The sequence below is a fragment of the Zonotrichia albicollis genome, chromosome 6, assembly GCF_047830755.1.
Source record: "Zonotrichia albicollis isolate bZonAlb1 chromosome 6, bZonAlb1.hap1, whole genome shotgun sequence".
NCBI lineage: Eukaryota > Metazoa > Chordata > Aves > Passeriformes > Passerellidae > Zonotrichia > Zonotrichia albicollis.
The window spans coordinates 58772241-58787427 of NC_133824.1; the positions used below are offsets into that span (position 1 = coordinate 58772241).

Genomic DNA, 15187 nt, shown 5'->3' on the forward strand with positions numbered 1-15187 from the left:
CCAGATGAATGATAGCAGAGAGACCTAATTGTTTGTGAAATTAAAATGCAGCTGGTTTCCAAGCTTTAAGCATTACTGTAACTTTCTTCTCTGATGCTCCTGAAGCCCATGAGGGAAAATCTGACCCTTGACTACTTAGCACTGCTATTTGCCCTGCAGCTAGTGGATTTTGCAGTGTTTCCTTGCTGTGTTTCAGACAGAAGCTGTGCAGAAAGCCCACAGGAGCTGTTTGACATGGGTGGCTTGTTGGAAGGGCAGGAGAGGAATTCCTGGCACAGCAATGCCTGGCTCAGTGTAAATGGAAAGGGGTGGTTGTGAATGGTGGGATTGGATTGAACTCTCACCTGGGTAGCTGCAGGTGGTGATCACAAGGAGATTGGTGGGGGATAATTGATCATGCATGAAAGGCCCTGGAAAGGGTGAAGGAGCTGCACTGGGAGTGGAAATAACACAGCTTTCTAGGAAAGTAGTGGTGAAACTGCTACAACACAGAATTCAACATAGTTTTTACAAGCTCAGACTGGTGCATGTTAGTCTTGCCTGTGAGGAATTGAAGGAGGGCAGCTGGCTGTGGGCTTGGAGGCATCACAAATTGGCACATTTCTGTAAAAAGCTAAGTTGGGCTGTAGCAAAGGGAGATTCTTGACCTGATCCTTTTTGACATGGACCTGCTGCAGCTTCAGCAGAGAGGCAGCTTGTGTTTCAGAGCTGTGCCTGGCCTGTGCTCCTCATAATCACAGAATCATTTCAGTTGAAAAAGGCCTCTTAGGTCATTGAGTCCCAGCACTGCCAGATCTACCACTAACCCATGTCCCTGAGTGCCACACCTACGTCTTTTAAATGCCTCCGGGGACTGTGGCTTTACCACTTCCCTGGGCAGCCTGTTCCGGTGTTTGGCAACATTTTCTGTGAAGATACTTTCCCTAATATCCAATTTAAACCTCTTCTGCTGCAACTTGAGGTATTTTCATCTGGTCCTGTTACTGTTATTTGGGAGAAAAGATCAACCCCCACCTGGTTACAACCTCCCTTCATGTAGTTGTAGAAAAGTTCCTTCCAAACCTCCTTTTCTCCTGGCTAAACTCTCCCTCAGCCACTGCTCACACCACAGCACTGTTGAACAAGTCAGGTACATAGGTCTCTACAGCCACATTTTTAAAAAGGTATTTTAAAAAATAAAGCAAATGGTATTAACTAAACCAAACCAAAGGCCTGCCAAAACAGCCCTTGAAATGAGCTCTGGTGAAGGTTGCTGCTTCTCACCCAGCAGCAGAGCGGGTGAGAAATTCTGTCCCTCACCTCACCATGGGGCTCCATGTGTTCATCTGGGAGAAAGCAAGCAGTGGATTAAGCCACTGTTTTACTCCAGCTCTGAAAACTCTGCCCTCTGTGGTTGCAGCTGCTTCTTCTTGGGTGAGAAAGGATTTCAGCAGGTGGATTCTGGCCAAGCCACGATGGGACATTACCCCCACATCTCCCACATGCCCATGCTGGAGTCACCACACTTAGAGATCCCCTTTCTCTGAAGGCAGGAAGACACTGATGTTTGAGACACTACAAAATGGGTTCTGAGGCTCCAACCCTCCAGCTCCTTTCCTTTTTCCTCCCTTGAGATGAGCCTGGACAAAGCAAATTGCACAAATCTTATTTGCTCAAGGACATTGGGACAAACCAAAAATCACATGGATTATTCTGTGCAGGATATTCAGTATGGGAGAAAGAGGAATTCAAGTTATTTGAAGGCCAGTTCAGCCCTGGATACCAGAGACAGCTGCAGTCAAAGGCAAATTAAAAATGAGTATTTGGGCTCTTTAGTCTCCTGTTGACTTTCCAGCATATTTAAACCCTCAGTTTAAGAGTACCTTGCTATTTGGCAATGATAACCTGCCACTGACTGAACTAATGCATTATATCTTAGAAGGAAAACATTAAGTCTTGATGAATGACAAGCATTTTAGAAAGTACTCCTCCAACTGCACGCAGTGGTAGTTTTCCTGCTGATTTAATCATCAGATTCATTCAAGTAGTTATTTTCCACTCCCCTCCTAATCTGTGGATGAAGCCTCCGTTCAAAGCAAATGCTGCGTGCGTAGCTTAGGAGCTGTGAACAATTAGCAGTCCAATTAGCAGTATTTACAAGTGACAGCCAGATGGGCTGTAATAGCTGCCATCAATCACCAGAACGGGGAGAGCTCAGGAGTATGAAATAAATACCCCATTGCTGCCTCTCTCTCAGCGCTGGTGTTGATTCCTGTATCCAGCAGATGCCAGCAGAGACCTCAGCAGCAGCAGAGCTGTCCCAGCAGCGATTCTGAGAAAAGCTTTTCTGTTAATGGGATCAACCCCCACAACTGCTGCATCCCAAATATGAGCACTCAGGGTAGGAGTTGTGACTGATGCCCAAAGAGCACCTCACCAAAACCTAATAAAAGACAGAATCAACACGCGCTGCTCTTTGGGAAGTTTGTTGTGCAGGCTGAAATGAAAAATTTGGGAAGCACATCAGAAAAGTGGCATTTTGTGCACGCAGAGCTGCAGCCTGGAGGGCTGCTGAGATCAGTCCCAATGCTGACAGGATGCTTTGCTCAGCAGCACAGCTGCCTCTGCTCTCTGGATGCTTTTGTATTTTCACATGATGACTCTGGTTATTAATAATAAATGGGTAGAGAGAGGAAAATTCCACAGGATGTATTTTCCTACGTTCTTAAAACTGATCTAAGACCAAAAGGAAATAGATTTATTATTTATTTATAGTAGTAGTTAATGTTAAGAGAATGTGTAATTGCAATATATAACAATATAATTTTAATAATATATTTTAGTACTTTAATTCTAACAAACTATAAGCACGTATCTACAAGAAACTATCAGAATGCAAACCAATTTTCAGTAAGATATTTTTATTGTCCTTTTATTTTTTTTAAAGTGAGCCACAAAGTGCTAGAAAGCAAAGATCCCAAGTCCTCCAGGAGGAATAACCCACAATAAGATCCAGTATTATTGATCCTGGGGTGAGTCCCGGTAGTTTCACTGGGCTGAATGTGGGAGGACAAGGCCAGCCCTCCCTCCCAGAGCATGGCCAGCCCTCCTGCTGCTCCCAGTTTGCAGAGGAGTGATGGTTTTCAGTGCCATGCTGCTGGCAGGACACTCCCTGAGTGCTGAAGCATCCACATCACCACAGCCAAAGTGCTTGGGCAGCAGCTCAGAATTTCCAGGATTTTTTTTCCTAGGAAATCACTGCTGCAAGAAGCAGGAGGAAAAGTGACATGGAGAGAGACAGACTGTGAATCCCTCTCAGTGGCATGAAATGGATGAGTCACAGGGGAAATCAGAGTGAAAGCAGCAGAAACCCCAGGGCACAGCACTGAGACCTGCACTAATCTGTCTGGGGAGTTTGGATGAGCTCAGCCATGAACACCCAGGGGGCTGTGACAGAAGGAAATTTAACAAGGAGGGTTGTGTGCTGGGGCTGCCTGTACTGGGTGGCAGAGCACACCAGTGTGCCCACAGGCTCATTGGCGATCATAGGAGGTGAGTAGGATCCAGCTGTGATTCAGCAGAGGAAGTAAATTCACCCTGAGAGGAGCTGCTTGTTATTTGTGTATTTCTTGACTACTGGCACTGAGTTCCTCCAGGTTCAGCTGTTTTCACAGAGACAAGCACTGCCAGAAGCCCACAAAACTAACCAGGCAGCAATTTCTGAGTACTTGGGATCCTTAATTTTACACATCCACTATTCTTGCCTTTATTTTTAATCTTATGTCTGGCATAGTCAGTTCAGAAGATAAGGGAACATCAAAAGGTAATCATAAAGGTAACAAAGTTCTTTTAAAAGCTTTGTTTAGGCCAGAGGATTGTGCCTTTCCTCAGGGGCCTTTTATTGTGTGCACTGAAGAGTTAAAGGCGTTTGCAAACCACAGAGCTCCATACATTTGCTGTCCCTTCAGACATGGGGACACCTCCTTGCCACCATAAAGAAAAGCAGAAGGATGCAGCTGTGATGACTTTGGGGAATCACTTAGGAAAATGATATTCCTCTGTTTCTGGGATGGAGATGGGGAGTGGAAATAGTGCTGATCAGCCTTCCACATCTGGATGAACATCCATGTTTCTCCCAGGGGCCAGAGCAAGCCTGGCTGGAGGCAGCAGGGACATCTCCTCCTGCTTCTGCCTGCAGCTTTCAAACACTTTGGGTGGTGCCTGGGGGCTTGGCCAGAGGGATTCACACTCAGAGCAGGTGACAATTGTCCCCATGTTGGGGCTGCACATGGACACCAGGCTGGCTCCTATGGAAATTACGGAAATTATGGAAAACACCAGGCTAGCACAGCCCACTCCACTCCCATCAGAAAGCAGCTGGGAGGATGCTGGTTCTTCAAAACCCCTCTGGATGGGCCCTACAAATAAACACACACCGCAGGGCAGATGTGGACAAAACCAGCAAAATAAATTTCTCTGAAATTCCTCTTGCCCTCCCAGCAGTTCCCTCACGACCCCACAAATGTAATTTGCTTACCTGATTTAGCAGCATACTCTGAACTAATCTCAGCATCAGGGATGAAAAATGCTCTGAGTAACCAGGTCACTTGTTTTTTCCAGTGGAATCTAATGTGCCTGATCTGTGCCTGTGGCTTCTGTGCTCAGTCTGGTGCATTTTACAGAACATTTGGTAATATAGCATCCCTGAGGTCATGTCAAGTTCTGAATACAGCATCTGAATTGTGGAGTCTTTACAACAAAATGTAACTCAAATGGTGATTGCCTCCTGCTATTAAATTGGAAAGATTTGCCATAGAAACCAGGCCTTGCCTGAGTGCTTCTCACTGATTTCACAGCAAAAAGGGTTTTAGGCAATGATCAGGAGCTGGGCAAAGCACAAAACTGGGACTTCCTTATTTTCCTTGAGCCCGGGGGATGCTCTGCACAGAGCCTGGCAAAGTAAAGCCATGTCAGAGTACACAGGCACAAATTCAAGCAGATGGAAAAGCTGCTGGCACCCCTCAGCACGCACAGCCCAGGTAAAGGCAGGGGCACTGTCCCAGCCCAGCCTACAGCAGTGTCCTGGCAGGCCAAAGCCATGGGTTAGACAGAGCTGTGTCCTCCAGAGTTGCTGTGCTGGTGCCCAGGATAATCCTGGGTTAGAGCAGCTCTGCTTGCTGCTGCCCAAAACCAAAGTGGGTTCGTCCTGCCCCTCCTGCAGAGCCACCCCTGAGCAAATACTGGAGTATGGGCCAGTGTGGTGGTTTGACCAGGAAGGAGTGGGAATTCTGGGAAGCTGTGGTCAAACCAATGAAGGTTTTGGGTTTGAGACTGGCACCTAGTGTAGCCAGTGGGGTTTGGACACACCTCCGAGAATACACAGGGGTTAAAAGCAGGGCACTGCCCTTGGAACTCTCTCTTGGGACGTCGCTGTGAAGAGGTCAGATCTCTCCCCCGTCCAGCCCAGCCGCTGCTGCTGGGCGGGGGAGGGGCAGCCATGCGGTAGGCCCGGGGCCTGGACAGAGATGGGGGTGAGAAAGCTCTCAAGGATGGAAGGGTGGGGGAGCCCCAAGGGACATCGGGCAGCCATTCCCCCCCCCAGGAGGGAGAGAGAGGAGAGCCGGCGTCTGAATGTGATAGCAGCCAGCCCGGGAGGAGAAAGGGGAGGGAAGAGTGCAGCCTGGCCGGTGGAGCAGCAGCACCTGTGGGAGTACCAGCATTCTACCAGCATTCTGAGATAGACAGAGACTGAAAACTTTTAACCCTTTCTTTCATGATTGGGGCCTTGCAAAAATGCTAATCCTCCTCGAAGCTGAATAAGAAGGGAGATAAGAGATGAGATGAGACAAGGACCTGGCCCGAAGAACGTGGAGATGATTGGATGGGGAGAGATGATTTGGAGTGGCCTTTTGGCTGGACTTTTCTTGTGGCCATGGACTCAGTTGTTCCTGTGACACAGACTGCATTTAGGGGGAGGCAGTGCCTCAAAACCAGGAGGGTTCATTCGTGAGGACCCCCCGGCCCCAGGGGGTTGGAAAAATATGGGGGGGACAGATGCCCCAAAGCAGAGACTGTGCCTTTTTGGAGTGAGACAAGGCATCCTTGAAAGACAACCCTAAAAGCAGCTCTGGTCCATGCCGTCAGTGGTGAGAGCACTGGGCATGGAAGGAAGATGTCACAAGCGGCAAAAGGACTTTTTCCGGGCGGTGCCGAAGTGACAAGGAAGCACACGAGGTTTTCAGTGTGTTTCCAGGAGAAGCCTATGGAACAAGAAGGACTCCTTTCCTCTTCATGAACTGCAGTTTGAGTATACTAAAGTGTCGTGCCGGGCTGGGCAGTTGGTGTTTTGGGAGAATGTATCGGATTGGGAAAGTCAGGGAGTGGGGAGGAGGAAAGTGGTTTTTTTGTAAGGTTTTCAATTTCTTTTTTTCTTTTCCTTATAGTCTTTCCCTATTTTCCTGTAGTTTAAGTAATAAAGTGTTCTTTATGTTTAAGTTAGAGCCTGTTTTGCTTATTCCTGGTCACATCTCACAGCAGACACCAGGGTGAGGCATTTTCATGGGGGGGCACTGGCTCTGTGCCAGGCTCAAACCATGACAGCCAGTAAAGAAAGGAATGGAAAAATGGCAATGTCAATGAATTACCTTCACAGAATTGCTCTGAGAGCTGGGAAACTCCACCTTAATTTCAAGTTCTTTGCAGTGTGACAGCAGAGTGCATACAAAATGTGCAAACCCAGGGCACTGGGAATATTTCTGTGTTCCTGACCCCCAGGGCAGCACTGACTTTGACCCTCCTCCATGGAGAAAGTTTCCTAGACTTCAAGATAGACTGGAATCCACAAAAATGTGAAATAGATTATAGAGAGTGGTGTAGGTATCACTTGGTGAGAAATTGAGGTTTTGGGATTTTTAGTATGTTGTGGATGGGAGCAAGATGGAGGGCACAGGGTGTTGTCCTGGGTTTCTTCTTCACGCTTCTTCTTCCTTCTTCTTTTTCATGGGTTTGAGTGGCATTTTGTAATTGGGCAGAAAAGTCCTCACTGGAGGCTCTGTGCGATCAGTTATTGGGTTAAAAGGAAAAATAATCCAGGTGTCAGTTCTTAATTGGATAGTTTAGTCTTAAAAGAGACTTGTAACAAGAGATTGTTGGCCATTTTGTGCCTTGCTAATGAACCTACAGTAGTGAGGCAGTTTTACTGATAGGAAATAATAAACACCTGAGTCTGAACATGAATTACTGTCTCAAGTGCCTCCAATCCAGACCCAGAGAAATCAAGGACTGGTACCCTCACAGAAAGCTGGGTAGGAACAGGCTCCCAGCACAAACCCTGGCACTGGGGTGAGCCCTGGGGACACTGTGGTGCTGTGGGGCATTCTGTGGTCATTTCAAAAGCCATGGAAGTAAGCTCAGATGACCAATGAAACTGTTCTGAGTTACTTTATCTTACACACATGTGCATTTTTGGTGCCTGCACGTGCACACCCTGAGCATCCACCTGAAGGTTGGGCATTGCCAAAAGTCACAGAGAAGCCACAGGCTGTGACCTTCGGCTATTTGACTCGAATTACAATGGAGAGAAATAAAATTAGCCCTCCTCACAACCATGCTGGGGGAAATTTCCATAGAAAACTTAGCGTGAGAACATTTCAGACCACAGTAGAGATCACAGAGGAAAACAAGAAGCAGAATTGATTTTGTGCTTGGCAGCTCTAAAATGCTGCAGGTGTAAAGAGCCAGCAGATGGCACTTTGCCTTTGCTGAGGCTCCCGTGGGGCCCGGCAGCACGGCATTTCTCCCTGGCTTACCTGCGCACTCTCAGCAAGCCTGCTTTAAGGCTAAAAATGGCAAAAAACACTCAGAGGTTTCAGGTCAGAGCACTCCTGGTTCAAATGGAGAACTCTCCTTTGCACATGCATGTGTTGGGGGACCCTGAATAATGCCAGGGACAGAGCTCACAGGAGAGATGTCTGCAGGATTTGCTGGAGATGGAGTGGAGATGGGGCTCATCCCCTCCCTCCTGCATCCATCACCTTTGTGTCCTCTTGGCCTCTCCTGTCTCCCCCAGAAGCAAAGCTTGAAGAATGTTTTCACCCAAAGCACAGGCTGATGAAATAACCAGATTTCATGGGAGTTGAGAATCATAGAATCATAGAATCATAGAATTGTTTGGAATCACAGAATCATTTAGACTGAAAAATATTTCAAAGATCATTGAATCCAACCATTCCCCCAGCACTGCCCAATCTCACCATTAACCATGTCCCCAGGTCCAGTATCTACATGGCTTTCAGATACCTCTAGGGATGGTGACTCCACCACTGCCCTGAGCAGCCTGTTCCAATGTTTGGTAACTCTTTGGACAAAGAACTTCTCTCTAATATCCAATATTACCTGCCCTGTCGTAACTTGAGGCTTTCTCTTATCCTGTTCTTTTTACCTGGGAGATCAACCCCCACCAGCTCCACCCTCCTTTCAGGGAGCTGTAGAGAGTGAGAAGGTCCCTCCTGAGCCTCATTTTCTCCAGGCTGAGCCCCCCCAGCTCTCCCAGTTGCTCCTCATAAAACTTGACATTGAACATGAGACTTGACATTGGACTGCCTGTCCTGTGGCAGTCCAGCAGTGCCAGCCCTGCACAAGGACTGCAGATTTGATCAGGCTGTGTGAAAGTGGATATGGCAAAGTGCAGTTCTACCCCAGAGCATCTGCTTGAGGTGTGACACGGGGACAGTGGCAGTGGGGACATGTCCCACAGCACAGGTGGGAGCAGTACTGGCAGCATCCCTGCTTTGCTTACCCTTTCCCTCCTCCAGCAGGGATATCAAAGTCTGACAGGTCCATTGGGCTCACAGTCCCCTTTTTTTGGGATTAAATAACTAGTCCAGAATTCCAGCAGGGTGGCTGCCAGCGGGATGAGAGCTGGGTGTGTCTCCCCACCTGGCCGTGCCTGCCCTGCTTGCTGAGCTGAGTTTGCATGCAATGCTGCATTGCTGCCCTGCCTGCAGCAGGCATTGCCACAAACCCTTGACTCATCTTTTCCCAGCTGGGAAGTGCCAGGGATGACAGGCTGAGGGAGGGAGGTGACATCTGACACAGGGAAAGCTGCAGGGCTGGAGCAGAGCACAGCCAGGGCTGGCTCAGCAGGTTTGGTGCCACCAACCCGGGTGGCCCCACAGGACAATTCCTGCAGGAGCGCCGTGCCCGTCACCTTCCCTGGCACCAGCGGGTCTGGGCAGGTTTGGACCATCCAGAACACCAGGGTGTGCTGTGAGAGGAGGGAACAGCCTGCAAGATTTGGGGCACAGGAGCCTTTTCTCAGGTGAAAACCCATCAGTGGGCATGGGCTCACACAGCACAGCTGTGCCAATCCAGTGCCCACCCTGGCTCCTTTTCCCCTTCAGTAACAAACATTGTATCTGAAATTTGTATTAAACAATAGATGCTGCTAATTCAGCCATGTGGAAGGGTTTGAAGTTGAAGAAGTTTGTAAGTTACTAGGATATTTTTTCCCATCAAGTATTTTGGTTGAATAAAAAGCTGTGTCCTGACCTTGCTCACAGCCACCCTGCCCCCTGTGTCACACAATGGCATGGCCCAGGAAACCTGCAATCTGCCACAAACTAGAATTTAAGGTCCTCACTGGTTTGTGGGGTTTGGCCAGCTTGTTCCCATCTATTTATGGACAAACCCCAACCAGCCCTACACTGGGGACATGGGGATTTATGATGGGAAGAGAAGTTGAAGCTATTCCTGTTTTCCTTGGGTCCTATCACCACCCAGCCCTGGGCTGCTTTCCCATGGCATCACCAGCCCACAACTGCCAGGGTGGTGATGGAATCTGTGCTCCCTGCCAGCCCCAATCCTAAATGGGAAGCCCATGGGTCAGAGCACAATGCAGATGCTCCCACTGGCACAGGCAGTGGGGCCTGGGGGTGTCTGAGTGATGCAAAATTCACTCAGGGGTGTTGGAAAAAGAAAGTTACACAGCCTGGGTGGAAAGGTGTGTGGGAAAGGAAAAGCTGAGCAGGAATAAGCCAGGAGGGGTTTGGGCTACTGCCAAGGAAACATCACTAGATAGGCTAGCTAGAGGCACAGTGGCCAGCCCAGCCAGCACTTCTCCTGGAAAAAGGGACAGGATCCAATCCCATGATACAAAACTGGCTGCTGCCTCAATGCAGGATCCTGGAAAAGCCCCAGTGGGCTTTTGGAAAAATTCCCACCAAGGTGGGAACAGGCATCAGCAACAACAAAAGGAGGAGAACTGAACGGGTTCACCAACTGAGATGCATTTCAGAACCCACATGTGGGTGACAATGAGGATGCTGCAAATCCTGGAGGGTGGAAAAACCCAAATCTCCTAAACCCCAGCACTCAGGGCAAGGGTGAAGGGGTTATCACCTGACCCCAGAAATGCCTGCAAACACACCCAAAAAAGAGCAACCCTCAGAGAGCCTCTTTTTCAACATCTGCCTCAATTCCTAATTATCCCATTTATTTCCCCTAAAGAACAACTCAGGCTCTGCCGTGTACACTCACCGAAATCGTTTTGCTTTATTGCATATTGCCGTCTTAGAAAATGTACAGTCTCATAACATTACACAGCATTTCCCACTAGCTAGAACTACTAACATCCTTGCACCTAACAGACTACCTTAGTCACTACAAAGCTAATAAGGTCCAAGACATAAACTTTTGTTTACAAATCATTATGGATTTTTTTTGTTGTTTTGTTTTTGGCATTATTAAAAAAAAAATCATCTTTAAAATACACACCCAAGAGAAAAGAGTGGCTACTTACACCAGCACCAATCTAAAAGTAGTTTTCAACAATGGCACATGGAATTACCTGCACACAGCCTTTGTATTTATTTATAGAGATATAATATTTTTTTCTTTTTTTCTATTTTTTTTGAAAGAAAACAAAGAAATGGCAAAGTCAGCCTGATAATCAGGCTGTTGTAAAACAATTAAAAAAAAATAACAACCCAAGAGGTTTGGAAGGGCAAGAGGAAATCTGTCAGGAAAGGTCCTGATGTGGCACTGGGGTTGCAGAGGCAGGAGCCGGGGTGGGTGCTGGCACCCAGGGCCCCGGGAGGAGATTGCCCTTTCTGACCCCACCACCTGCCCAATTAAACACGTGTGACCAACCATTCCTTAAACCATCAGAAGCCAAACTTTTTCTTTTTAACCTTTTTTTTTTCCTTCTTATTTTATATATTTTCAATTCCCCCCGTAGTCCATTCCCTCAATTGTATCAGCCCCATTTTTTTCAGCCATAAATAAAAAATATAAATAGAGGCACTTTAGTTAAGGAATAGTATTATCATTACCTTTTGTCTTTATTTCCCCCTCCTTCTTAAAGCAAAGTGCTTAACTCCACCTTTGAACATAATCTGCAGGTTTTGCAGCTGCTTGGCTATGAGGTGCTGGACCTTATTTATTTTTGCACTTACCTGCTTTATTTATTACTGCTTTAAATGCTACTCAGAAAAGTATTTTCTTCTTTTTTTCTTTTTTTTCTTCTTTTTTTTTTAAATCTACAGTGCGTTAAACGTTGCAATGAAGAAAAGAACAAAATGGTAAAACCACAGCTCTTGACAACTCTGCTTCGAGAGAGATTTCACAGCTTTCACTCAGCACACAGACCCCATGGCCTTCAGGTGCTTAGAACCATATTTTTTTTATACAAATTAGTTTAAACAGCACTTTTGCTATACAGTACATATAGTTAACTGACATCCCATACTCACCAGTAATACCGATTATCTGACAAAAAAAAAAAAAAAAGAACAACCAACCTTGTTTCAAATAGTGTTAATATCTAGTGCAACAGGGACAAACTCATCTCTCCACAGGAAAAAGAACAAACAAACAAAAAAAAAGATCACAAAAGTATTGGTGGTATAAAAAGGTTTTGTTTTGCTTTCTTAAAAAACATACCACAAATAAATAAAAGTAAAAAGTAACAGTCCTCTATATACTCAGCATAATTTAAGAATAGAAATGTTAATATGTTAATGGTGGTTATTTTTTATTCTCCAATTCTTAATTTTCTAAACCCTTAAATTATTACTCCCTGAGAGCTCTGAATTACTTTTATTATTGGTTTTTTTTGTCTTTTTCTTTTTTTTTTTTTGGACTGACATCTGACAGGTAGTTCTGCTTACAAATTTGCAATGACAATGAACAGCAAACCAGTCAAAAAAAGGACCTGGCTAAGAGACGAGTGTTTCTTGGCATCACTGCTTCTGTGTGTCCGAGAAAGAAAAAGGAAAAGAAGGCAGGTGAAAGCTGCTGGGTTTTACCCCAACCCCTTTGTATTTCAGAGACCTTTGGTCCTGACCCACCTTGACAGAGGATACAGTTTGTCCCATTGAACAGAAAGCAAGAACAAAAGTTACAACGCAAAAGTTTATGCTCTTCGTCTCCTCCGAGAACCGAACCTTTCCCACCGTCTTGGGCCAGAAAACGTTGCAAAAGTATAAATACATCAGTGTGGCGTTACAGCGAGAAGCACTTTGGGGTAAAGTCTGTCCTTTAGCAAGGTGGCAGCAGGAGGAAAAAGAGCATTTCCCAAGGATGACGGGAAGAGCATCGCTGGGAGCACGCGTGGCGCCGAGCCTGGGAACCAGCGCGAACGCACAGATTGCGAGTTTCTCAGAATAATCACAACAATGAGAGAAAACAAACAAACAAACAATGGATTAAAGTTCAGTCAACTTTGCTTTTTTTTTTTTTTTTGTCTTTTCTTCTTTAAACCGCTCAGCTTGTGTGCAAGGCGTCCCCTGCAAATGGCCCTGGGGGGTTCTGAGCAGGAGAGCAGCAGGAGGCAGCTTCCCCGTTGGCTTTGGGACCATGGGGACAACCGGCGGCTTGGGCTTGGGTCCTCTCTTGCTCCACGGACGCGGCATTGTGCTTGTGCATGGGGAGAACTACTTTTTGGAGTGGGGAGGAGGTGGTGCTGGCACTGAGCTGCCCACACACCTCCCTCCACACCCCCCGACCCGACTATTTACACAGTATCTACACACACACACTCGCCCACAGGGGACAGAGCATGTGCCAGTGTCACTGTTCCGCTTGGAATCGCAAGGCAGTGTCATGGAAACAACAACAAAAAAAAAGAAACCCAAAAAACCACAGCCACTTCAGAAAGACTGACCCACGTGTCTTTTGTTGGGCTTTGCTGTCAGTTTGTTTCTCAGAAGTTGAGCTTGGTGATGGGCCTCTCGCGGCCGCTCTCGGCCAGCTGGTTGGTGATGCGCTTGCGGTTGCGCTTCAGCTTGGTGAGGTCCTTGTCAAAGACTTCTCCTGAGCGCAGGGCTGACACCAGATCATCGAACTCACCGCTCTCCTCCCCGCTCTCCTTGGCCTTCCTGGCCTTGCGCTCCCGCTCCCGCTGCTCCTTCAGCTGCAGGCCATGGTGGAGGGGGGAAAGAAGGCAGCTCAGTCTCACACGGGTGGTTGTGGTGATCCCCAAACTCATGGAACTCAAGGGTTGTTTCCCACCCCAGTGGTCAGGGTTATTGATAGACCACATCCCTGGAAGTGCTCCAAGGCCAGGTTGGACAGGGCTTGAAGTAACCTTGTCTAGTGGAAGGGGTCCAAGCCCACAGTGAGGGGCTTGGAATTAGAACAGGGTCACTTCTAGTCCAAACCATTCTATGATTCTGAGACTGTGTGATAAAACCCATGGACTCAGGGTCACAGCCCCATGGCTGCTGCTCATGGATCCCCAAACTCATGGAACTCAAGGGTTGTTTCCCACCCCAGTGCTTAGCACATGAGAGCTGGTCAGGGTTATTGATACACCTCATCCCTGCTCCAAGGCCAGGTTGGACAGGGCTTGGAGCAATCTTGTCTGGTGGAAGGTGTCCAAGCTCAGAGTGAGGGGGTTGGAACTAGAACTAGGTCACTTCCAGTCCAAAGCATTCTATGATTCTGAGATTGTGTGATAAAACCCATGGGCTGAGGGTCACAGCCCCATGGCTGCTGCTCGTGGGTCACAGCAGCTGACAGACAGCACCAGCTCTGTTGCACACTTCAGCTGCAACACCTCCCCAACCCAAGGTCATTAACCAAGTAATCAAAAGTGAAAAGCCATTGGGTCTAAGACCACAGAAGCTCCCTTCCTAGCCTTCAGTGCTGCCTGTGCCACCATGGGGACATCATATCACTGCTGTCACTCCCAGATGCGCTGGAGGTGCTGCCAGACTTGCTGGTGTGTGCTCACCTGTGCCTCCATGCGTGCCCGCCGCTCCTCCTCCTCCTTCCTCTTCCTCATGTTCTCGTTCTCCTGCTTGGCCTCGGTCACAGCTTGAAGGAACTGGTCAAAGATGCCAAAGAATTCGTCAGGCTGCATTTTGTCTGTGTCTTCTCCAAAGTGCTTCACAGCCTTGGAAAACTGGAAGACAGAAGACAGGGGTGCATCAGTCCTGGATAAAGCCACTGGAGTGGCGAAACTTTCAACCTGATGGAGCAGAGTGAAACACTGCCAGCAGCCATAGCACACAGCAGGGCTTTACCTCATCAAGCCTTGATTTAAAGCTGAAATAAATCACCTGATGTGTTACCTGTTGCCCTGCAAGACCTGGATCACTATCAAGCCCCCTCTCCCCATCTTGCCTCTGGCTCTGCTGAGCCTCCCCTGCCCCACCTCTACTTTATTAACTAAGCAGCAGTAAAAACAAGGAAGCAAAATATTGTGGGACTGAAGACATAAAACTAATAGTAAACACGGCAGGGGAAGGGAAACTTGCACTTTTAAGTTTTTCTTTGAAGTATTTTTGGGGTATTATTTATCATTGCCACATGCTCTGCTATTGAAACCAAATGTGTTGGTGAAACTTCTAAAAGAGATTTCTGCCCAGGCTCAGGCACAGCCCTGGGCAGGGAAATAAGGGAGTTTTCCTGCCTCTTGTGCTGTTTGCACACCATTAATGTGAGGGAGTCGAATGAGGCCGTAGCAGGGGTCAGGACAGGACATCCACAATCTGCCAACATGTCCCAGTCCCCAAGCAGCCCCCGAGCTGTCCTTGGGACTGACACTCTTTGTTCTCACTTCCAGCCTGAAGGAGACTCTTTGTGCACAGCAAGTTTGTTAAAACTGTGAAGGCACATTCTGGAGATAAGCACGCTTAAAAGAAAAGAAAAACAAAATCAAAGCACCAACAGATTTATTAGTTGCTTTGATATTGCAGGGTAGACC

General features: G+C 47.4%; 1 protein-coding gene across 3 annotated transcripts in view; it reads right to left on the reverse strand.

The window, feature by feature from the left end:
• Positions 1 to 11129: 11129 nt before the first annotated feature.
• DAAM1 (dishevelled associated activator of morphogenesis 1) overlaps positions 11130 to 15187 on the reverse strand; it is a 95130-nt gene continuing 91072 nt past the window's right edge. For all 3 annotated transcript variants that reach the window (XM_074543973.1, XM_074543974.1, XM_074543972.1), the window contains 2 exons: positions 14213 to 14383; positions 11130 to 13390 (listed from right to left, as the gene is read on the reverse strand). In XM_074543973.1, the coding sequence (XP_074400074.1) occupies positions 13181 to 13390; positions 14213 to 14383 (381 nt within the window). In that variant the 3' untranslated portion in view covers positions 11130 to 13180. The remainder of the gene's footprint in view (positions 13391 to 14212; positions 14384 to 15187) is intronic.